We start from the raw sequence: 17,237 nt of genomic DNA on the forward strand, positions 1-17,237 counted from the left end.
ATGCTACCATGGAAAAACCGACAACCCTCAGGTAATTATAGACCTTTTATTAATCATAGAGGTAACATCCCTCACCAGCAAATAAATCCACCCCAAAAAATATCAGATGTAACTATGAGGTCAACAAATAAACCAGAAAAGCCGCAGTTCGCAGTGGAGGAACTCTTCTACACAGACGAGCCACAGGAGCAACAACTCAATGAGTATTCCCAACACTACACCCCAGGTGAGTATTATTATGATAATATACAAATACCAGACGAGCAGGATACTTATGAACCAGTTAATGACGAAATAAGTAACCAGCAGGATTTTACGTTAGGCATAGACCCAGACGTAAAGAGATAGTAAAAATAAATAATCATGATAAAGATAATTTACCCTACATAGTAATTCCCGAATTTAAAGGTAAGTTTTTAATTGACACAGGAGCTTCTAGATCCCTTATTTCACCAGAAGTTATATTTAATTCTATTTTCCAAAATCTTGTAGAATATGAACCATTTGAAATAAAAACAGCCCATGCGACAACACAGCATAGTCATGTAGTGAATTTACCCTTACCCCCAATCTTTAATAGTGATATTCATCATAAATTCCTTATTTTTGATTTCGACCCTAAATACAAAGGACTTATAGGTCTAGATTTATTAAAATCATTATCTAGCAATATTAATTTGAAAAATAAGATATTACATACAGCGACAGCCGACATACCTATTTATTTCGACTATAATAAGAAACTTATAAATATAGAACCAAAGTGTGAAAAACTTATTACTTTGAAAACAAATTATACTGATGGATTTTATATCTACGACGACTATATTTGGTCTAAGGGATTAACATCCCCTGCTGCTATTATTAATGTTAAAAATGGAAAATTTATAACTAAAGTCATTAATACCAATTCAGAAGGACGAACCATATGTAACATAGGTACATTTAATTTACGACCATATAATGTTATATATAAAAAAGGCAAACAAAATATAAAAGCCGACGCCTTTCCTATGCATGAAATATCTCACAAAAATGTAGAATCATTATCAACCGTAAATTCTAATAATAATAGAGACGACATTATAAATGACAGTATATCCCAAGACGTAGGTGCACAAACTAGTGAAAACATAGCGCAGGTACCCCTTGTATCTAGTAATAATAACGATAAAAACATAGAGCCTGACAACGACAGACATAAGATGCTTACATCAGAGACTGTCAGTACGAGTATCAGTACTATTGTTCCTAATAACTTGATGTACACTAACCATTCCCAAACAGATAACGAAAATAAAGGTTTACTAATTAAATATAATGATAATGACAGACAAGTTAGGCAGTTTAACCCTAAAATAACACCCAGTTCGAAGTATAACCCTAACATAACACCCAGCTCGAAATACAGAGTATACAATAGATTAACTAATACTAGGACATTGGTAAAAGACGTATTTACCAAAGTAAATAATACCAAGAAGAAAATAATATCATTTTTAAGGAAGTACATAAGAAAACCACATAAGGTAGGTGAAACAGTCTATGAGCAAGTAGCTAAGACGGCGCTCAGAGATAAAGCCATACCAGATTTCAAAGGTCCGTATAAGATAATTAATTTGCACCCTTACTATATAAAGGAGATTATAAAAAATCATCCAAACTCTAATTCTAATAGAGTTCGTTATAAATTGCTACGAAGACCTAATCTTATTTCAGGTCCCTCGTGTTCTACACAAGAGCCAAAATAACCCTACATCCCATACATAATGGAATTTTATTATATTATTATTATTTAGATTTTATTAATTAAAGAATAACTCTTAAACAAAATGATATGTTTAACCTTGCTTTTACTTACTTAATAACGAATAAATATTATATATAATAGTTCTATATACAGATAAATATTATATATAATAATTTTACATACAAATAAATACTATATATAATAATATATAATTATTTTAAAGAACTTATTTTGTTGTATGCGAGAATACTTCATCTTAAAGGATATATAAGGTTTATAGAAATAAAATAGAATATAAGTTAGATTTACTTATAAAAAACAAAAAAAAAAGATATATTATTTATTTATTTATTTATTTACACTTTATTGTGCACAATTACACATTAAGAAAAAAAAAAGAGTATAAAAACGACAAAAATATAACAATTGACACACAAAAGGCGGCCTTATCGCTAATCAGCGATTTCTACCAGACAACCTTTGGGTTAGGAAATCTGTGATAAAATAGAGTGGGTGGTGTAAATAAACTTACAAGTCATATTAAATTCTAATACATAAACAGAATACATATATATTTGAAAAAAATACATACCATTAAAATATACTAATATATATAATAATACTATTTATAACAATGAGTTGTACATATTGATGTCATTTCAATGTGAATCATCCTTCAAATAATAATGTTTAACTAATTTTTTAAATATATTTAAAGATTTAGAACGCTTAATACTTAGCGGTAGATCATTCCACAACTTAGTTGCTTTCACAGCAAAGGAGTGCTCATAAAATCTAGTGGAATGTATCGGAGTTTTAAGAGCAAGATTCTCGGAGGATCTCAATCTATTTGAATGCGCACCTAAAAATTCGAACATCTCCTTTAAATAAGGAGGCGATTTTTCGTTGTGTAACACACAGTACAGAAGAGAAAGTGTATGTAGATTCCGGCGACTGCGTATTGGGAGCCACTTGAGCTTAGTACGAAATTCAGATACGTGGTCATATTTACGCAAATTAAATATGAACCGAATAGCGAGATTTTGAAGTCGCTCAAGTTTATTCAGATAGTCCTCGGTTAAGTTGGGATAGCTTGCATCGGCATAATCGAGAATTGGTAGTAATAGAGAATTTGCTAACATAATTTTGGTTGGAATGGGTAACACAGATCGTAGACGTCGGAGAGAGCCTATCGCATGAAATATTTTCCGACTTATATTATTTACATGTTCGGACCATGACATGTTCTGGTCTAAATGTACCCCAAGATCCTTAACTGACGTGCAATATGGTAAAAGCGTATCATTGTATACAACAGGCGGTAAATATGTGTATTTAACCATACCTGGGCTCCCAATTATTATAACCTGAGATTTTATAGGGTTAACCTTCAGACCAAAATAGTTACTCCAGTTTGATATAGCAAGGAGATTATTATTAATAGTTTGAATGGAATTTACCAAGTTTTCTGGAGTTGAGTGGGCGTAAATTTGAACATCGTCTGCATACATGTGATAGGGACACGAAAGGTGGTTAGTGATAGAATTTATAAAAATTGAGAAGAGCAAATGAGATAAAACACCGCCTTGAGGTACCCCAGCCTGGACAACACGCCACGAAGAGAAATTTTCCTCAATTCGTATGCGCTGTTTACGGCCATTAAGGTAACTTCGAAACCAGTCCACCACAGACGGAGATATGTTAATAGAACTTAACAAACTCAACAATACTTCATAATCTACGTTGCTAAAAGCGTTGCTAAAGTCAAGGAGTACAAGAATTGTGAGTTGTTTATTATCCATAGCTCTTCGAATGTCATCTGTGACTTTTATTAGCGCAGTTGTAGTACTATGACCAGAACGAAAGCCTGATTGGAAAGGACTAAGAATGGAGTGATTGTTAACGAAGGTAATAAGTTGTTTATGTACAAGCTTTTCAAGGACTTTTGAAAGGAACGGTAAAATAGAAATAGGGCGGAAATCAGCTAGATGTTGAGGATTAGGCTTTTTTGGAAAAGGGATAATTTGTGCATTCTTCCATGTTTCAGGAAATTTGCCAACAGAAATAGAAAAATTGAGAATGTGGGTCAGGATAGGAGTTACAGTATCAAGGATAGGCGTGATCATTTTGCGACTAATGCAGTCAGTACCGACAGCATTCGAAGAGATAGACAATATGCTCCTTTTAACATCACGTTCCGTGAAAGGACTAAAAGAGAATGGTGGAAACTCGTGAGTTGGTAAACACGAAAGAGCGTTTATTAATTCTTCTTTCTTGACGCAATCAAGAGCATCAGAGGATGAGAAATGCTTGTTGAGAAGCTCAACGTCGATATTAAAAGAGTTGTTGTTAGATGAACATCTACCAACTCCGAGTGATTCAAGAAATTTCCAGGTTTTAGAGGAATTACCATTTTCGATTGATTTGTAGATATGACGGCGGTTAGCATCCCTACAAGATGTATTACAGCGATTTCGTGCTTTATTGTACTTAATATGATTGGCGTCAGTTTGGTGTGTTTTAAATTTATATTTTGCTTTATTCTTCTTGTCAATCAATAACTTTATGTCTTCATTTAACCAAGGCGCTGGTAGATGTTTTAGTTTAACGGGCTTAATAGGAGCGTGAATGTCGTATAACTTAATCAGCATGTCATTAAAAACATCCACTTTGCAATCGATTGACCTAGCATTAACGACAGGAGACCAGTCAATCAAACGTGCGTCGTCAAGCAAACGACTAGTGTCCATTCCACCAAAGTTACGCTGCAGAAGAATTCTCGATTTAAATTTAGGAGGACGAATTTTATACGAAAGGTAAAGTAGGTCGTGATAAGAAAATAAATCGGCAGCGTACTGGCCATGTTTTGAGACAAAATCGGGAGAAGAGACTATAATCAGATCCAGGAGAGAAGGGTTACAGCCAGGAAAATTGTGAGTAGCTGTTAGGGGTAGAATGTGCATGTTACAAGAATTTGTAACATTTAACAGATTGCGGCTACGATGGTCATCTTTTAGTAGACAGGTATTAAGATCACCCATAATAATTGAGTGATCGTAGTTAAGAACCAGGTTTTCTAGGATATTTTCAAAGCTGGGAAAATAATGAAGTAAAGGAGAAGGACTGTAGAAAACCCCCAACAGGATTTTGGTATGGGATAGGACAACCTCGATAAGCAAATGCTCCGCAGTGTCTGCTAAAGGTGGTTGAGTTGACGAACTAATTATTGTGAAAGGGATATAGGATCGTAAATAGATCGCGACACCACCACCACCTTTACCAATACGGTCATTGCGTATTAAATGGTAACCTGGTAGGGAATAGGATGTGTTAGGTAAACAAGGCTTAAGCCAAGTCTCCGATACTAGGATAGCACGGATGTTTCGGGATTCAAATGATACAAGCATATCAGGATAATGAGCCGGAATACTTTGTGCGTTAATATGAAGAATATTAAAATTTTTCAGAGAGTCTGAGAAACAAGAATCAATGGTGGCGTTGAGCGTAGGAATAGATGTACTGTGGTAACTATCGTTACTTGATGATTCAACTGATGATAGAGATAAATGACAATCACTACTGTCAGACATCTTGACAAATAATAGCGTAATATATATTTATATATAAGTATAAATACAAGAAAAATAATAATTATATTAATTAAATCAAATATACGTACTTAATCAAAATATATACAAATAATACAATAATATATAATATAATATATATTAAAAATATATATAATAATATGAAATATAATTACTTAACCTAACCTGCCAGCCATTCTGAAAGAAGGAATTATTATAATTAACAACTATACTTAAAAAGAAAATAAAATAATATCATAACTGAAATCAATTACAAAACTAAACGAAAAATAAATTGACATTCTATTTTTAAACACAGTTATCTGTGAAATGACAGCTGTTATTTGTCACTACTAAAATGGAATCATAAGCTATTTATATTTCTTTATATAAAAGAAAAAAACAAAAAATACTAAGTTCTGTACTGAACTGAACTAAAATACAAAACAACACAAAGTAAAAAAAAAATAGATAAAAATACAAAGTGACAATTCACAAAGTACACACTAAATAAAAAAAAAACCTACTTTAATTAAACAAGTTGCCTACCTACAATAACCTGTAATAAAGTGACAAAACAAAACTACTTGGAAATTATAATAAAGAAGATACAACAAGCTCACTAGAGAGCCATGTTAAATAATGAACATTATACATAATACATAATGCAGAACTAAATATTGAACAATATACAATAGACATGAAGCTCCTTACTTCTTTACAATTCTTTTGGGTCTTGGGTTCACAATTTTAGTAGCTTTGGCATCCCTTGCCTCAGTGGATACAGTGGATACGGAGGAGATTACTGAAGGAGCAGTGACAGAGTTAGGAATCATATCCATTTCAGCTGTAGTGACAATCCGGTGTTTTGTACCATCAGAGCCCAGCACTACTATTACACCATCCCGAGTCCAACACTTAGACACACCAAAACGTTGACGGGCTGCTAAAAATGTTTTGTGACGACATTTTGTTAGAAACTCTGACATTGTCACTCCTGTATCTTTCAAGTTTGTCTTAGCTAACCAAACTTTATTTCGCAAAGAAAAATCCTTGAATTTGGCAACAATTGCACGAGGTCTTTCAGAAACAGTACGTCCAAGCCGGTGACAACGACTAAATGACTCTGGGCCAATCTCGGGGATTTTTAAATAGTCAGCTAGTAGTTTTGAGACACAGGCTGCTGCATCTCCCTTATCAGTCTCTGGAACACCGTGCTACAAGATCATCTTCTTCCTTGAACGCATTTCCAACTCATCATATTGTCTTGACAGCAATTCAACTTGTTTCTGCAGATTTTCTAAGACAGTCATAACAAATGAACGAAATGCACTGAACTGTGAGTTTATATTCGATGAAGGACTTGTGGCTGGAATAGAACCTTTAAGTTCTTTTTGGAACTCATTCATCCTAGTATGGAAGTGAACAGTTAATTCATTTAGAGTGTCTTTAATGGAGTCCATTGTGTAAATAAAAAAAAAACGCAATTCACTTTTGGTGATTCCAGGATATAATAAGTGTTAAAGTTGTGAAAAAACAATAGCTGGTAGGTTATATATAATCACTGACACATATTTCTTTTGATTTCACAATTATTTATATTTTTAAAAGTAAAATTAAAGATAGAGCACAAAATGGTGACTTATTATTCATATTCCTAGAGTTAAACATAGTATTATAAATGGTTTAGTTTCGATAGTAATTCGATACTAATAATTATAATTATAATAAGGACATTTATTAATTCATAAAAAATATATGTAGTTTTTAATTTTGTAAACATTAAACCTATTCAAATAAATAAATCAAAGTGTCTATTATGATGAAAGCATATAGTACAGAACATTTCCTAATTTCCATCCTAGAAATTCCTTCCATTTCTAATGATAAATATAACCTAGTTATTCCTTATTCCAACCCTTATACTTGGTAACAAAGGGTACTCTTACCTAAAAGAAGGATTTAGAATATATACCTCTCGATTATATACATCAACTTGCATATAATATCCAAACCCTAGAAGAAGAGGAGAAAATAAATAGAGTTTTATCCTGGCTGTTTCAAGCTTATCTATGATTATTATATACTACTATAATAAATGTTATTTTTGGAAAATCTACGAGCATTTTCCCAGAGTCCCGGAGGAAACCAGCAGCGAGGACGCTTCAGGAACCTGCAGGACCAGCTTCCATCTTAAGGAGGGAGGAGTTACATAAGCATAAGGATACATTCCCATGACGCCGCACTTGCACCTCGCGGAATCGAACAATAGTGTTGTAGTATTTTGCTGATTTAACTGTTTTGAATTATATAACATTTTAATAAAGATTCTCTGTCTTCAACTTGCTTTAAAACAGAAAGGTTGTTTATAAAATTAAATAAATAATTTTTAAAAAGCCTTTTTCTCGCCTGAGTAATTTAACTAGCATCAGACATTATTACGAAGTGTGCGGAATATGGTAGGTCCCGTTTTGATATGACAAAAACGAAAGTAAGTTTTCTGTTGGCGTATTGTTAATATTGTAAAGTTAATAAGTGTAAAAATTCGATTCAAAATTTAAAGGTTCATTTAAGGTTGTCAGTTTTGGTTCTGTAAATTGTAAACGTCTTGTAACGTACAAATTTGCTCACGATAGGTTGAGGAAAATGCCAGCAAGTCATGTACCCGACGAAATCAATGTGTAATTTATGATGTTGTTGATGATATGATGGTGTTCAAGCTTAAGTAGTTGAAGAGACTCGAGTAAATGGTTCTATCGGCCGTAATGTGTTCGACCGTACCAGTAGTTATTTCGTAGTCGTAGCCCGGTAGAAATCGGTATCTCTTGGGGCAACTCAAGTAGTCCGTGGGTGCGCGGTGTGCGTTTAACTCTGGCGGAGGTCGTGGTCTGCAGAGACCGTAGCGTGTTGTCGCAGAGGTGACGTACACGGGCGATCCACTCGATTGATATGCGTATTGAGATGTGAGAGAGCAATTTGATTGCTGTTCGGCTGGAGAGCTGTGGCGTTAGAGGTCTTTACTCGGAGGTTTCTGTTAATTTGGTTGTAACTTGTTGCTGAAGTAAAGTGAAGTAAAGTAAAGTAAAGTGAAGTTTTGGTTATGATGTCGATGGTACATGGCTGTGGTATTTGTGTGTAGTGGTTAGTTACAATTATGATCCAGATTGGTGTCAAATTGTAGTGTCCAGTTGATCTGGTGTCGAGTTGATCTGGTGTCGAGTTGATCTGGTGTCGAGTTGATCTAGTGTCGAGGGTCAAGTTGTTCAGGTATAAGGTTCAGGTATAAGGTTCAGGTATACAGTTCAGGTACACAGTTCAGATATACAGTTCAGGTATAAGGTTCTGGTATACAATTACTAGTGTAATTACTAGTGTACGTCTATTACAATTCTAGTGTACGGTTCTGGAAGTTGGGTTGGTAAGGTTCTTGTAGTGTCGTCTATGATGCACTGGCTCGCCAACTAAGGATGTGCGCAAGCGCCGCGTCCGCTCTCGCCCGTGGCTCGCGCGGTAATGACGCGCACCCCGCACCCCTTAGCTCGAGACAGTATCATTGTGACAGTGACATGGTATACAAACACTACATCCCTTCCTTATCAAAACTTTAATATAACTTAGCAAGTGTACATAATTTAGTCATATTACAATTTAATTAGTAACACTAAATCAACCATATATAATTAATTAAATCGTTTCCAATTTCATTAATTTATTGTCTTCCACTTTCTCCAGAGTCAACAATTCCGTCTTCTTGGTTCTCACCTATAGTTTTCCATTGCCCTTCTATTCTTTTTAAATGTAATATGTTCCTTCTTAGAGTTTGTCCAGTTTCTTCGTTCCTAATTGTTGTCTCCATTTTTTGTACTCTCCACAATGTGTGGTGTTGGATTATAATTTAAAGTTAGCTTATTTGTTTTATTAATTTCTTTTATATACACTTGGTCTCCTTCATTTAAATCTGAATCCCGGGCATTCCTTCTTTTATCACTATAATCTTTTCCTTTTTCTTTTTGTTGTTTGTCCTTGTCTCTTATCTCTGTGTCATCAATTTCATTACTTATGTCTTGAAATGTTGGAATCTTATCTCTGTTTAGTCTTTTGAAGAATAACTCTGTCGGTGTTTTTCCGGTCACTGAATGAGGTGTCGAATTATACATCATGAGGTATTCGTTTAGGCATTCTTGTATGTCTTTATTTTCGAATTTGCCAATCTTTAAACGCTTTAATATGTCTCTGTTTTGTCTTTCAACTTCGCCATTTTGCTGAGGCCAGTAGGGGATAGTATTAAATAGCAGTATGTTACAATCTTTACAGAAAGTTTTGAACTCCTCACTAACAAACTGTCGTCCGTTGTTCGCTGTGATTGATGAAGGATAGCTTCTTCTTCCTCCTGGCATTAATCCCGGCTATTGCCAGGGTCTGCCCTCCTACTCAACCTACTCCACTTTGCACGGTCTTTTGCGTCCTCGGTGGTTAGACCATTGGCTCTCATGTCCTGCATCACGACATCCAGCCAGCGCTTCCTTGGGCGTCCAGGAGGTCTCACTCCAGGAACTGATATAGCAAGGCACTTGCATCCGACATAGTTCTTAGGCCGGCGCGTAACGTGGCCAAACCATCTCAGGCGGCGCTCTTGGAGCTTATCCGCTACGTCACGGACCCCAAGACTACCTCGAATGAATGTGTTGCGTATGCGGTCAGACCGCGTTACGCCGCACATCCACCTCAGCATCTTCATTTCCGTGACGTGAAGCTCCTGAGTGTGCCGAGATAGTGCCGGCCAACATTCGCTGCCGTATAAAAGAACCGGTCGGATGATGCTCTTGTATATCAGCCCCTTGAGCTTGGGCGGTATTCTGCGGTCGCAGACCACACCAGTGACCTCCCGCCATTTGGCCCAGGCAGCGCTTATCCGCCCTTGGACATCGTGATCGATGCCTCCAGACTCGTGCATAACGGATCCAAGGTACCTGAACTTCTCCGACTTAACGGCTGGCTCAGGACCTACAAGGATGGTGCTCGAGTCCCGGCTCTCGCAGGCCATGTACTCTGTCTTCGACACATTTAGTTTAAGACCGCCGTTCTCAAGCGTACCCTTCCAGAGGTTCACTTTACGCTCCAGCGTCAGTCGGTTCTCGGCAATGAGTGCTATGTCGTCGGCATACATCATCAGCCATGGAGGCTGGTCCTGGATGTGAGCCGAGACTGTATCGAGCACTACATTGAATAAGAACGGACTAAGAGCCGAGCCCTGGTGAACCCCCACTGTAATCGGGAAGGGTCTAGTGTCGCCAACAGCAGTCCTAACCATAGAAGCGGAATCGTGGTACATGTCTCTGATAATCTCAATATAGGCCTCAGGGATCCCTTTGGATCGCAATGCCCACCAGATACACTGACGAGGCACACAGTCAAAGGCCTTCTGCAGATCTTAAAAGGCCACGTGCAGAGCTCTCCTTTTTTCCCTGTATGCCTCCATCAAAGTTCTGAGGGCGAAAATGGCGTCCATGGTGCCCGATCCTGGCTGAAATCCATATTGAGACTCAGAGACAGTACACTCTCGGCGGAGCCTGAGGTCGATCATGCGCTCGAAGAGCTTCATGGTATGATTCATAAGCTTAATGCCCCTATAACTACCACAATCTTGAACACTGCCCCTTCCTTTGTAAATAGGGGTAATGAAGCTAAGCCGCCACTGATGCGGCATCTTACCAGTGTTCAAGATATGGTTAAAAAGGTCAGTAAGCATGAGCACACCAAGAGAGCCCAACGATTTCCACGCTTCGATCGGAATGTCGTCAGGTCCCACCGCTTTTCCGTTCTTCATGCGTCGAAGGCAATTACGTGTTTCGTCAAGGGTTATCGGGGCAATAAGTCCGAGGTTAGGCGGTGGGTCGTGATGAAGACTACATGGGTGCTGAGTATTCAGCAACTCCTGGAAGTAGCTTCTCCACCTCTCCTTCACAGAGGCATGACTACAGAGCAGCGTGCCCTGGGAATCTTTGACGCAAAGACATTTTGCGATGTCTTGCGTCACTTTATCCCGGGAACGTGCCAGTTTGTAAATGAGCTTCTGCCCCTCCACAGTTTCAAGTTTATCATACAATGGTGACAAACTTTCACTGCGGGCTCTGGCTACAGCTCTTTTACAGGCACGTTTAGCTACTGTGTACTCCAGTCTGTCTTCAGGAGAGTTGGATTCCTGCCACTTCTTAAAGGCAGCCTTCTTTTCACGAGTCACCTCCTGCACCTCGTCATTCCACCACCATGTCTCCTTGTCGATGACACGTCCTCCCCTAGAAAGGCCAAGAACTCGCCTGCCTGCCGCAATGATTGCCGACTGAGCCCGATCCCAAGCATCCTGAGCAGTCTCGGTGTTAGTCAAAATATCGTGACTTTTCACCTCTGCCAGGAAGTCGGTCTGCATCGGTCCATTCAGCAACCACCACTTGATCCGAGGCCTACGTTTCTCGGCTACTTTCTTCTTCGGAGTGACGTTAAAGTCCATGACAAGAAGACGATGTTGGGCCGTTAGGCGTTCGCCTGGAATGACCTTACAGTTAGTTACCCTGCCCATATGACACCGTCTGGTCAATAAGTAGTCTATTTGAGTTGAGTGGGACCCGCACTTATACGTGATAAGGTGCTGAGAATTCTTTTGGAAGAACGTATTCACGACGGCCAGATCAGACGCAATACAGGTTCTCAGAATGTTTTCTCCCTCTGCATTGCGAAGACCGTGCCCAAAACCCCCGTGAACACGTTCATACGGCTCAGCAGCCTTACCGACGTGCCCGTTCAAATCCCCCCCAACTAAGACCACTTCGGTAGACGGCACAGCAAGTAGCACCCCTTCATACTGCTCCCAGAATGTCTCCTTTTCGGCCGCGCTACATCCCGCCTGGGGAGCATAGGCACTGATTAAGTTTGTGATAACTCCCTCAATCAGTACCCTCACTCGCATCAAGCGGTCGGAGCGACGGTCAACTTCAAGGAGCCCATTCTGAAGCTCTTCAGAAAGCACTACCGCTACACCGTTTCTACCCGAAGGTGACCCAGTGTATATAAGCCGGTAACCCTGTCCGATGTTACGGGACTTATTGCCCTTCCAGCGAGTTTCCTGGAGGAAAGCACACTGGACCCGACGTCTCATGAGTACATCTGCGAGTTCCCTGCATCGTCCGGTTAGAGAGCCAATATTCCACGTTGCAAAGCGGAGTTTTCGTCTGGGTACTTGCGTCTTTAACCGTGCCCGTACTTGACACGGTAGCCCTTGCCCACTTGTCGCAGGTGTAGGGCGATGTGCCTGCGCGTCGTTATGCGGCGACGCCCTAGCCGTACCCAGTCTGTTGTTGGTCCATTCCATATTGTGGCTGTTTGTGATTTTCCTGGAGCGACTGCCGTCTGACCTCCAAAACCCCCTTTGTGGGGAAAAACCGAGGGGAGAGGAAAATAGAGGGGGGTAGGATAGGTAAAGGAGGGAGCTGGAGAAAGGAGGAGGAGAGGGGGGGGGAGGACACCATTCTTACGGACTGGATGAGGATATAAGAGTGGCGGCTCGAGGATCCGGGGTCGCGTACCCGTATGCCCATAAACCAATATCGGACAGGTATTAGTCTGGACACCCTCTGATGAAGGATAGCCTAATCGGCTAAATATTTCTTTTAATAATCTGATTATAACAGCGCTGGTTATGGTTTTAGTGATTTTCAGTTCCTTATAGCGGCTATAATAATCCACTACCACTAAAAGATAGTCACCGCTTGGTAACGGACCGAGCAAATCCATGGCAATATCTAATCACGGTGCTTCCGGCAGTTCACGACGCTTCATAGGAGCAGGTGGATTCGGCAACCCAACCAGTGTACAACCCTTACAACTCTTCACTAAGGTCTCTGTATCCTTATCTATCCTTGGCCACCATACTTTGCATCTCAAACGACCCTTCATTGCCACGATCCCTGGGTGCCCCTCGTGTGCTGCATCTAAAACGTTTTTCCGAAGCCGAGATGGTATAACCAGCCATTACCTCTTAAAAGTATATTATTAAAGAAACACAGTTCATTTTCAAATATTTTATATCCTTTTATACTATCGTCCCATTCATTATTGTAAATGCCTCTTTTCACTTTGAGTATTTCCATGTCTCCTTCTGAGTGTATCTTAATCTCGTTCATAGAAATTGCATGAGGTCTTGCATTCTCTACGATTTGATGAACATGTTCATCACCTTTGGTCTTTGGGTAACTTGCATATTTACACAACCGCGACAGCGGGTCTGCTATATTCGACTTACCAGGCTTATATTTAATATTATATCGGTAAGCCTGAAGCCTTAAAACCCATCGCTCTACTCTAGCACATGGTTTTGACTTGGCTCCAAACAAAATCTCCAACGGCTTATGGTCCGTGATAAGGTCAAACTCTTTACCAAACAAAAACACATTAAAGTGTTCTATAGCCCATACCAAAGCAAGAGCTTCTTTTTCAGTTTGACTATATCTTCGTTCGCAGTCTGTCAGCGTGCGGTTTCCTTATGCAATAATTCTAGGACCTTTATCATCAATTTGTACCAAGACTGCACCTAATCCTACTGGGCTAGCATCAGCTATGACTTGAGTTTTATCATTGACATCATAATAACCAAGTGTCTTAATTTCCGATAATGTGTCTTTTAATGAGATGAAAGCATGGTCTTGTTCCGTAGTCCAAAAATCTTTTATATTTGCATTCTTGCCAAATTTTTGTCTCAATAGCTGCTTTAATGGTTCAGTCGTTGTAGCCATATTAGGAATCCATTTGTTAATCTAATTTACAAGACCCAAAAAGCTTTGTAATTCCTCTATGGTTTTCGGAACCCTAAAATGGGCTACACTCTCTATATATTTGTTTAAGGGCCTGACACCCTCTGAAGTCAATTCATGTCCCAGAAAACTGACTTGTTTAACCTTATATAAACATTTGTCATTGTTAAGCAGAACATTATTTTCCTTTAATACTTGCAATACTCTTTGAAGACGCAAATCATGTTCTTGTTCTGTCCGTCCATAAATCAAAATATCGTCGATGAAATTTATAGCACCATCACATTTTAGAAGGATTTTTTCCAGAGTCTTTTGAAATATTTCAGGAGCACAGGAAATACCAAACATAAGGCGCTTATACCGGTAAAGACCCTTAGAACTAATAAAAGTTGTGATGTGCCTTGAGTCTGGATGGAGTTCCAATTGGTGGAAAGCGTTCTTAATATCCAGCTTAGTAAAGAACTTGGCTTTCCTAATCTTTGGCAAAAGGGTTTGGTTCAAATTATTGGCACTATAGGAGAAATCCATTTTGATGGTTCATGAACTTCTTCTATAATGTTATTTTCTAATAATTCTTTGATTTTCCGTTCAATCTTCCCTTCAATTGGTATAGGTATTCGTCGATACGGTTGAGAAACAGGTTTTTGCAAGTCGTCGATTGGTATATGTACCAAAACATCTTTAAATTTCGGAAACGGCTCATTCTTCACTTGATTTACATCAACCCCTAGCTTTAGGACACCAAGTTTTACGGCACTATCTTTACCCAGTAAGTTTCTGGATCCATTTGTGATAACGTATAAATGAGCGTTCTCTTCACGGTTATTAACCTTAATAGTTGTCTCAAATGACCCTAAAACGTCTAGGGGAGTTTTACTGCCATATGCCAAAAGGGTTTTCCCAGGATTATTGTTTTGACTCAAGTATGTCACTCCTTCTTCTTTTAACTTTGTCCATGTCTGATCTGTAATCAAATTGTATTTTGAGCCAGAATCGATTAACATCTTTATTTTTACACCTCCAATGTCACATAATATATTCGCATCGTTGTTAATATTAAAAACGTAATCAACTTCTTCTTCTTCTATAACATTATCAATTTCTTTCCGTTTCTTCCATTGTTTCGATAGTCTCCCTTCTTTTTGTGTATCGCGCTCAACTATTTTCCGCTTTCTTTGTAGTTGTGTCTTGCAGTATTGTCGAAAATGTCCTAACTTGCCGCATAAATGACAAGTTTTTCCTATGGCTGGGCAGTTCTTTCCTTCTGATGTGTGCTTAAAACTACCACACCTTCCGCACGTTTTGTCTGGAAAATTTCTGAATTTTGTGATGTCGGATCTCGAAGTATCTCTATTCCCTTTGGCAGGGATAATAGCGTTAACGTCGTGGTTCTTGTTTTGCTGTCCATATTCTTCTAACTGTCTATTAACAGTTTCTAGCGTATTAGCTTCAGTTATTATCTTGTCTAACGTTATACTGTCACCTATTGTCAATATTTTCTTCCTTAAGTCTGTTGATAGACATTTCTCTGTTACTTGGTCTATCAAATGCTCTTCTGGTTTATCAAATTGACATTTCTCCGCCTGATTCCTTAACCTCACAATAAATTTTTCAAATTTCTCTCCCTCCACTTGCCTAATTAGGCGGAAGACATGCCTTTCGTAAACCTTGCTCTGTTTAGGAGTAAAATAATCATTTAGCTTCTGTATCGCTATTTCAAAAACATTGTTGTTATTAGTAGGTTCCGTATTAGCCCCTGGTAAGTTATAGAATATTTCTTGTAGGCTTGGCCCACCAAGTAATAGCAATGTCGCCCTTTTCTTTACTGGTGTCGTAATATCTGTTGCCTCTAAGTATATTCTTAAGGACCGTTTCCACTTTTCCCATCGCTGTCCTAATGATGCATTATCACCCTCTAAATCAAGTTTTTCTAATAACGGTAAGTTGCCAGACATGATGATGATGACAGTGTGGGGTGACCTAAAATTGAAAGCACCTAATCGAATGAACGAACATTTATACTAAATATTTTACATTTAATGAAGGTACATTTGTACCAAATATGTCCAATTTAATGGAGGTACATTTGTACCAAGTATTTCCAATCTAATGGAGGTACATTTGTACCAAATATTTCCAATTTAATGAGGGTACATTTGTACCAAGTATTTACCACTCAATTGGGGTAATTCTCCAATAACCAATTGAATACAATTAATCAAAATATCTTCTTAAAACGCTATTTTTTATACTTAATTTAAATTAAAATTTTAGATAAATAGAATTACAATAATGACATATAATAAATACATTTTAATTGTTATAATACCCTAATGTTTAATTGCTTTTGTTTCCTGATTATTACAATTATTATTTTTTTAATAAAATTACTGTAAATTATTTAATACTATTACTTATTACTACTAATCTATTGCTACAAGATAATATCACCATGACATATTATGCATGAGAAATATATAAATATATAGCAATCACACTATTTCATTATATAATACATTTATTTTTATATTTCATTCATTTCATTTATTGATCAATAATTGAATAATATATGTGACTCGAGTTGAATTCATCCTAGTATAATATCATTTCACATTTACACCCACTTAAAAATATGATTTCAACAAGAATCTACCCCACTTCTAATAATTATTTATCAAAACCTTATAAATGCTGCAACCAAAGATAATTATAATATCACTATGGTATGCAGAGGTAAAAGATTTATTTAATTGTATTACATTGAAACTTAACCGTAAACAACAACAACCTTGCTAATTTCGCTTTTCACTGACCAAACATATATTACTTTGTCTTTATTAAAAATTTTTTTTTTTTTTTTAGTATTATAATATCTTTTGACTAACCCTTGTCCTCGTCGCCACTTGTAGTGTCGTCTATGATGCACTGGCTCGCCAACTAAGGATGTGCGCAAGCGCCGCGTCCGCTCTCGCCCGTGGCTCGCGCGGTAATGACGCGCACCCCGCACCCCTTAGCTCGAGACAGTGTCATTGTGACAGTGTCATGTGACAGTGACATGGTGTACAAACACTACAGTTCTGATGTAGGTTGGCCGAG

At 38.0% G+C, this 17,237-nt stretch overlaps 1 protein-coding gene across 1 annotated transcript; it reads right to left on the reverse strand.

Annotated features, from left to right (window-relative positions):
* Window positions 1–14,624: 14,624 nt before the first annotated feature.
* On the reverse strand, window positions 14,625–16,553 carry LOC146526544 (uncharacterized). The gene has a single exon (XM_085207029.1). It carries the CDS (start codon window positions 16,094–16,096, stop codon window positions 14,639–14,641), a length of 1,458 nt encoding a protein of 485 aa, XP_085063155.1. The 5' UTR covers window positions 16,097–16,553; the 3' UTR covers window positions 14,625–14,638.
* Window positions 16,554–17,237: the final 684 nt, after the last annotated feature.

Source organism: Heliconius melpomene, unplaced genomic scaffold (assembly GCF_056956725.1).
Source record: "Heliconius melpomene rosina isolate 202511_hmr_F unplaced genomic scaffold, ASM5695672v1 ptg000030l, whole genome shotgun sequence".
In the NCBI taxonomy this organism is placed as follows: domain Eukaryota; kingdom Metazoa; phylum Arthropoda; class Insecta; order Lepidoptera; family Nymphalidae; genus Heliconius; species Heliconius melpomene.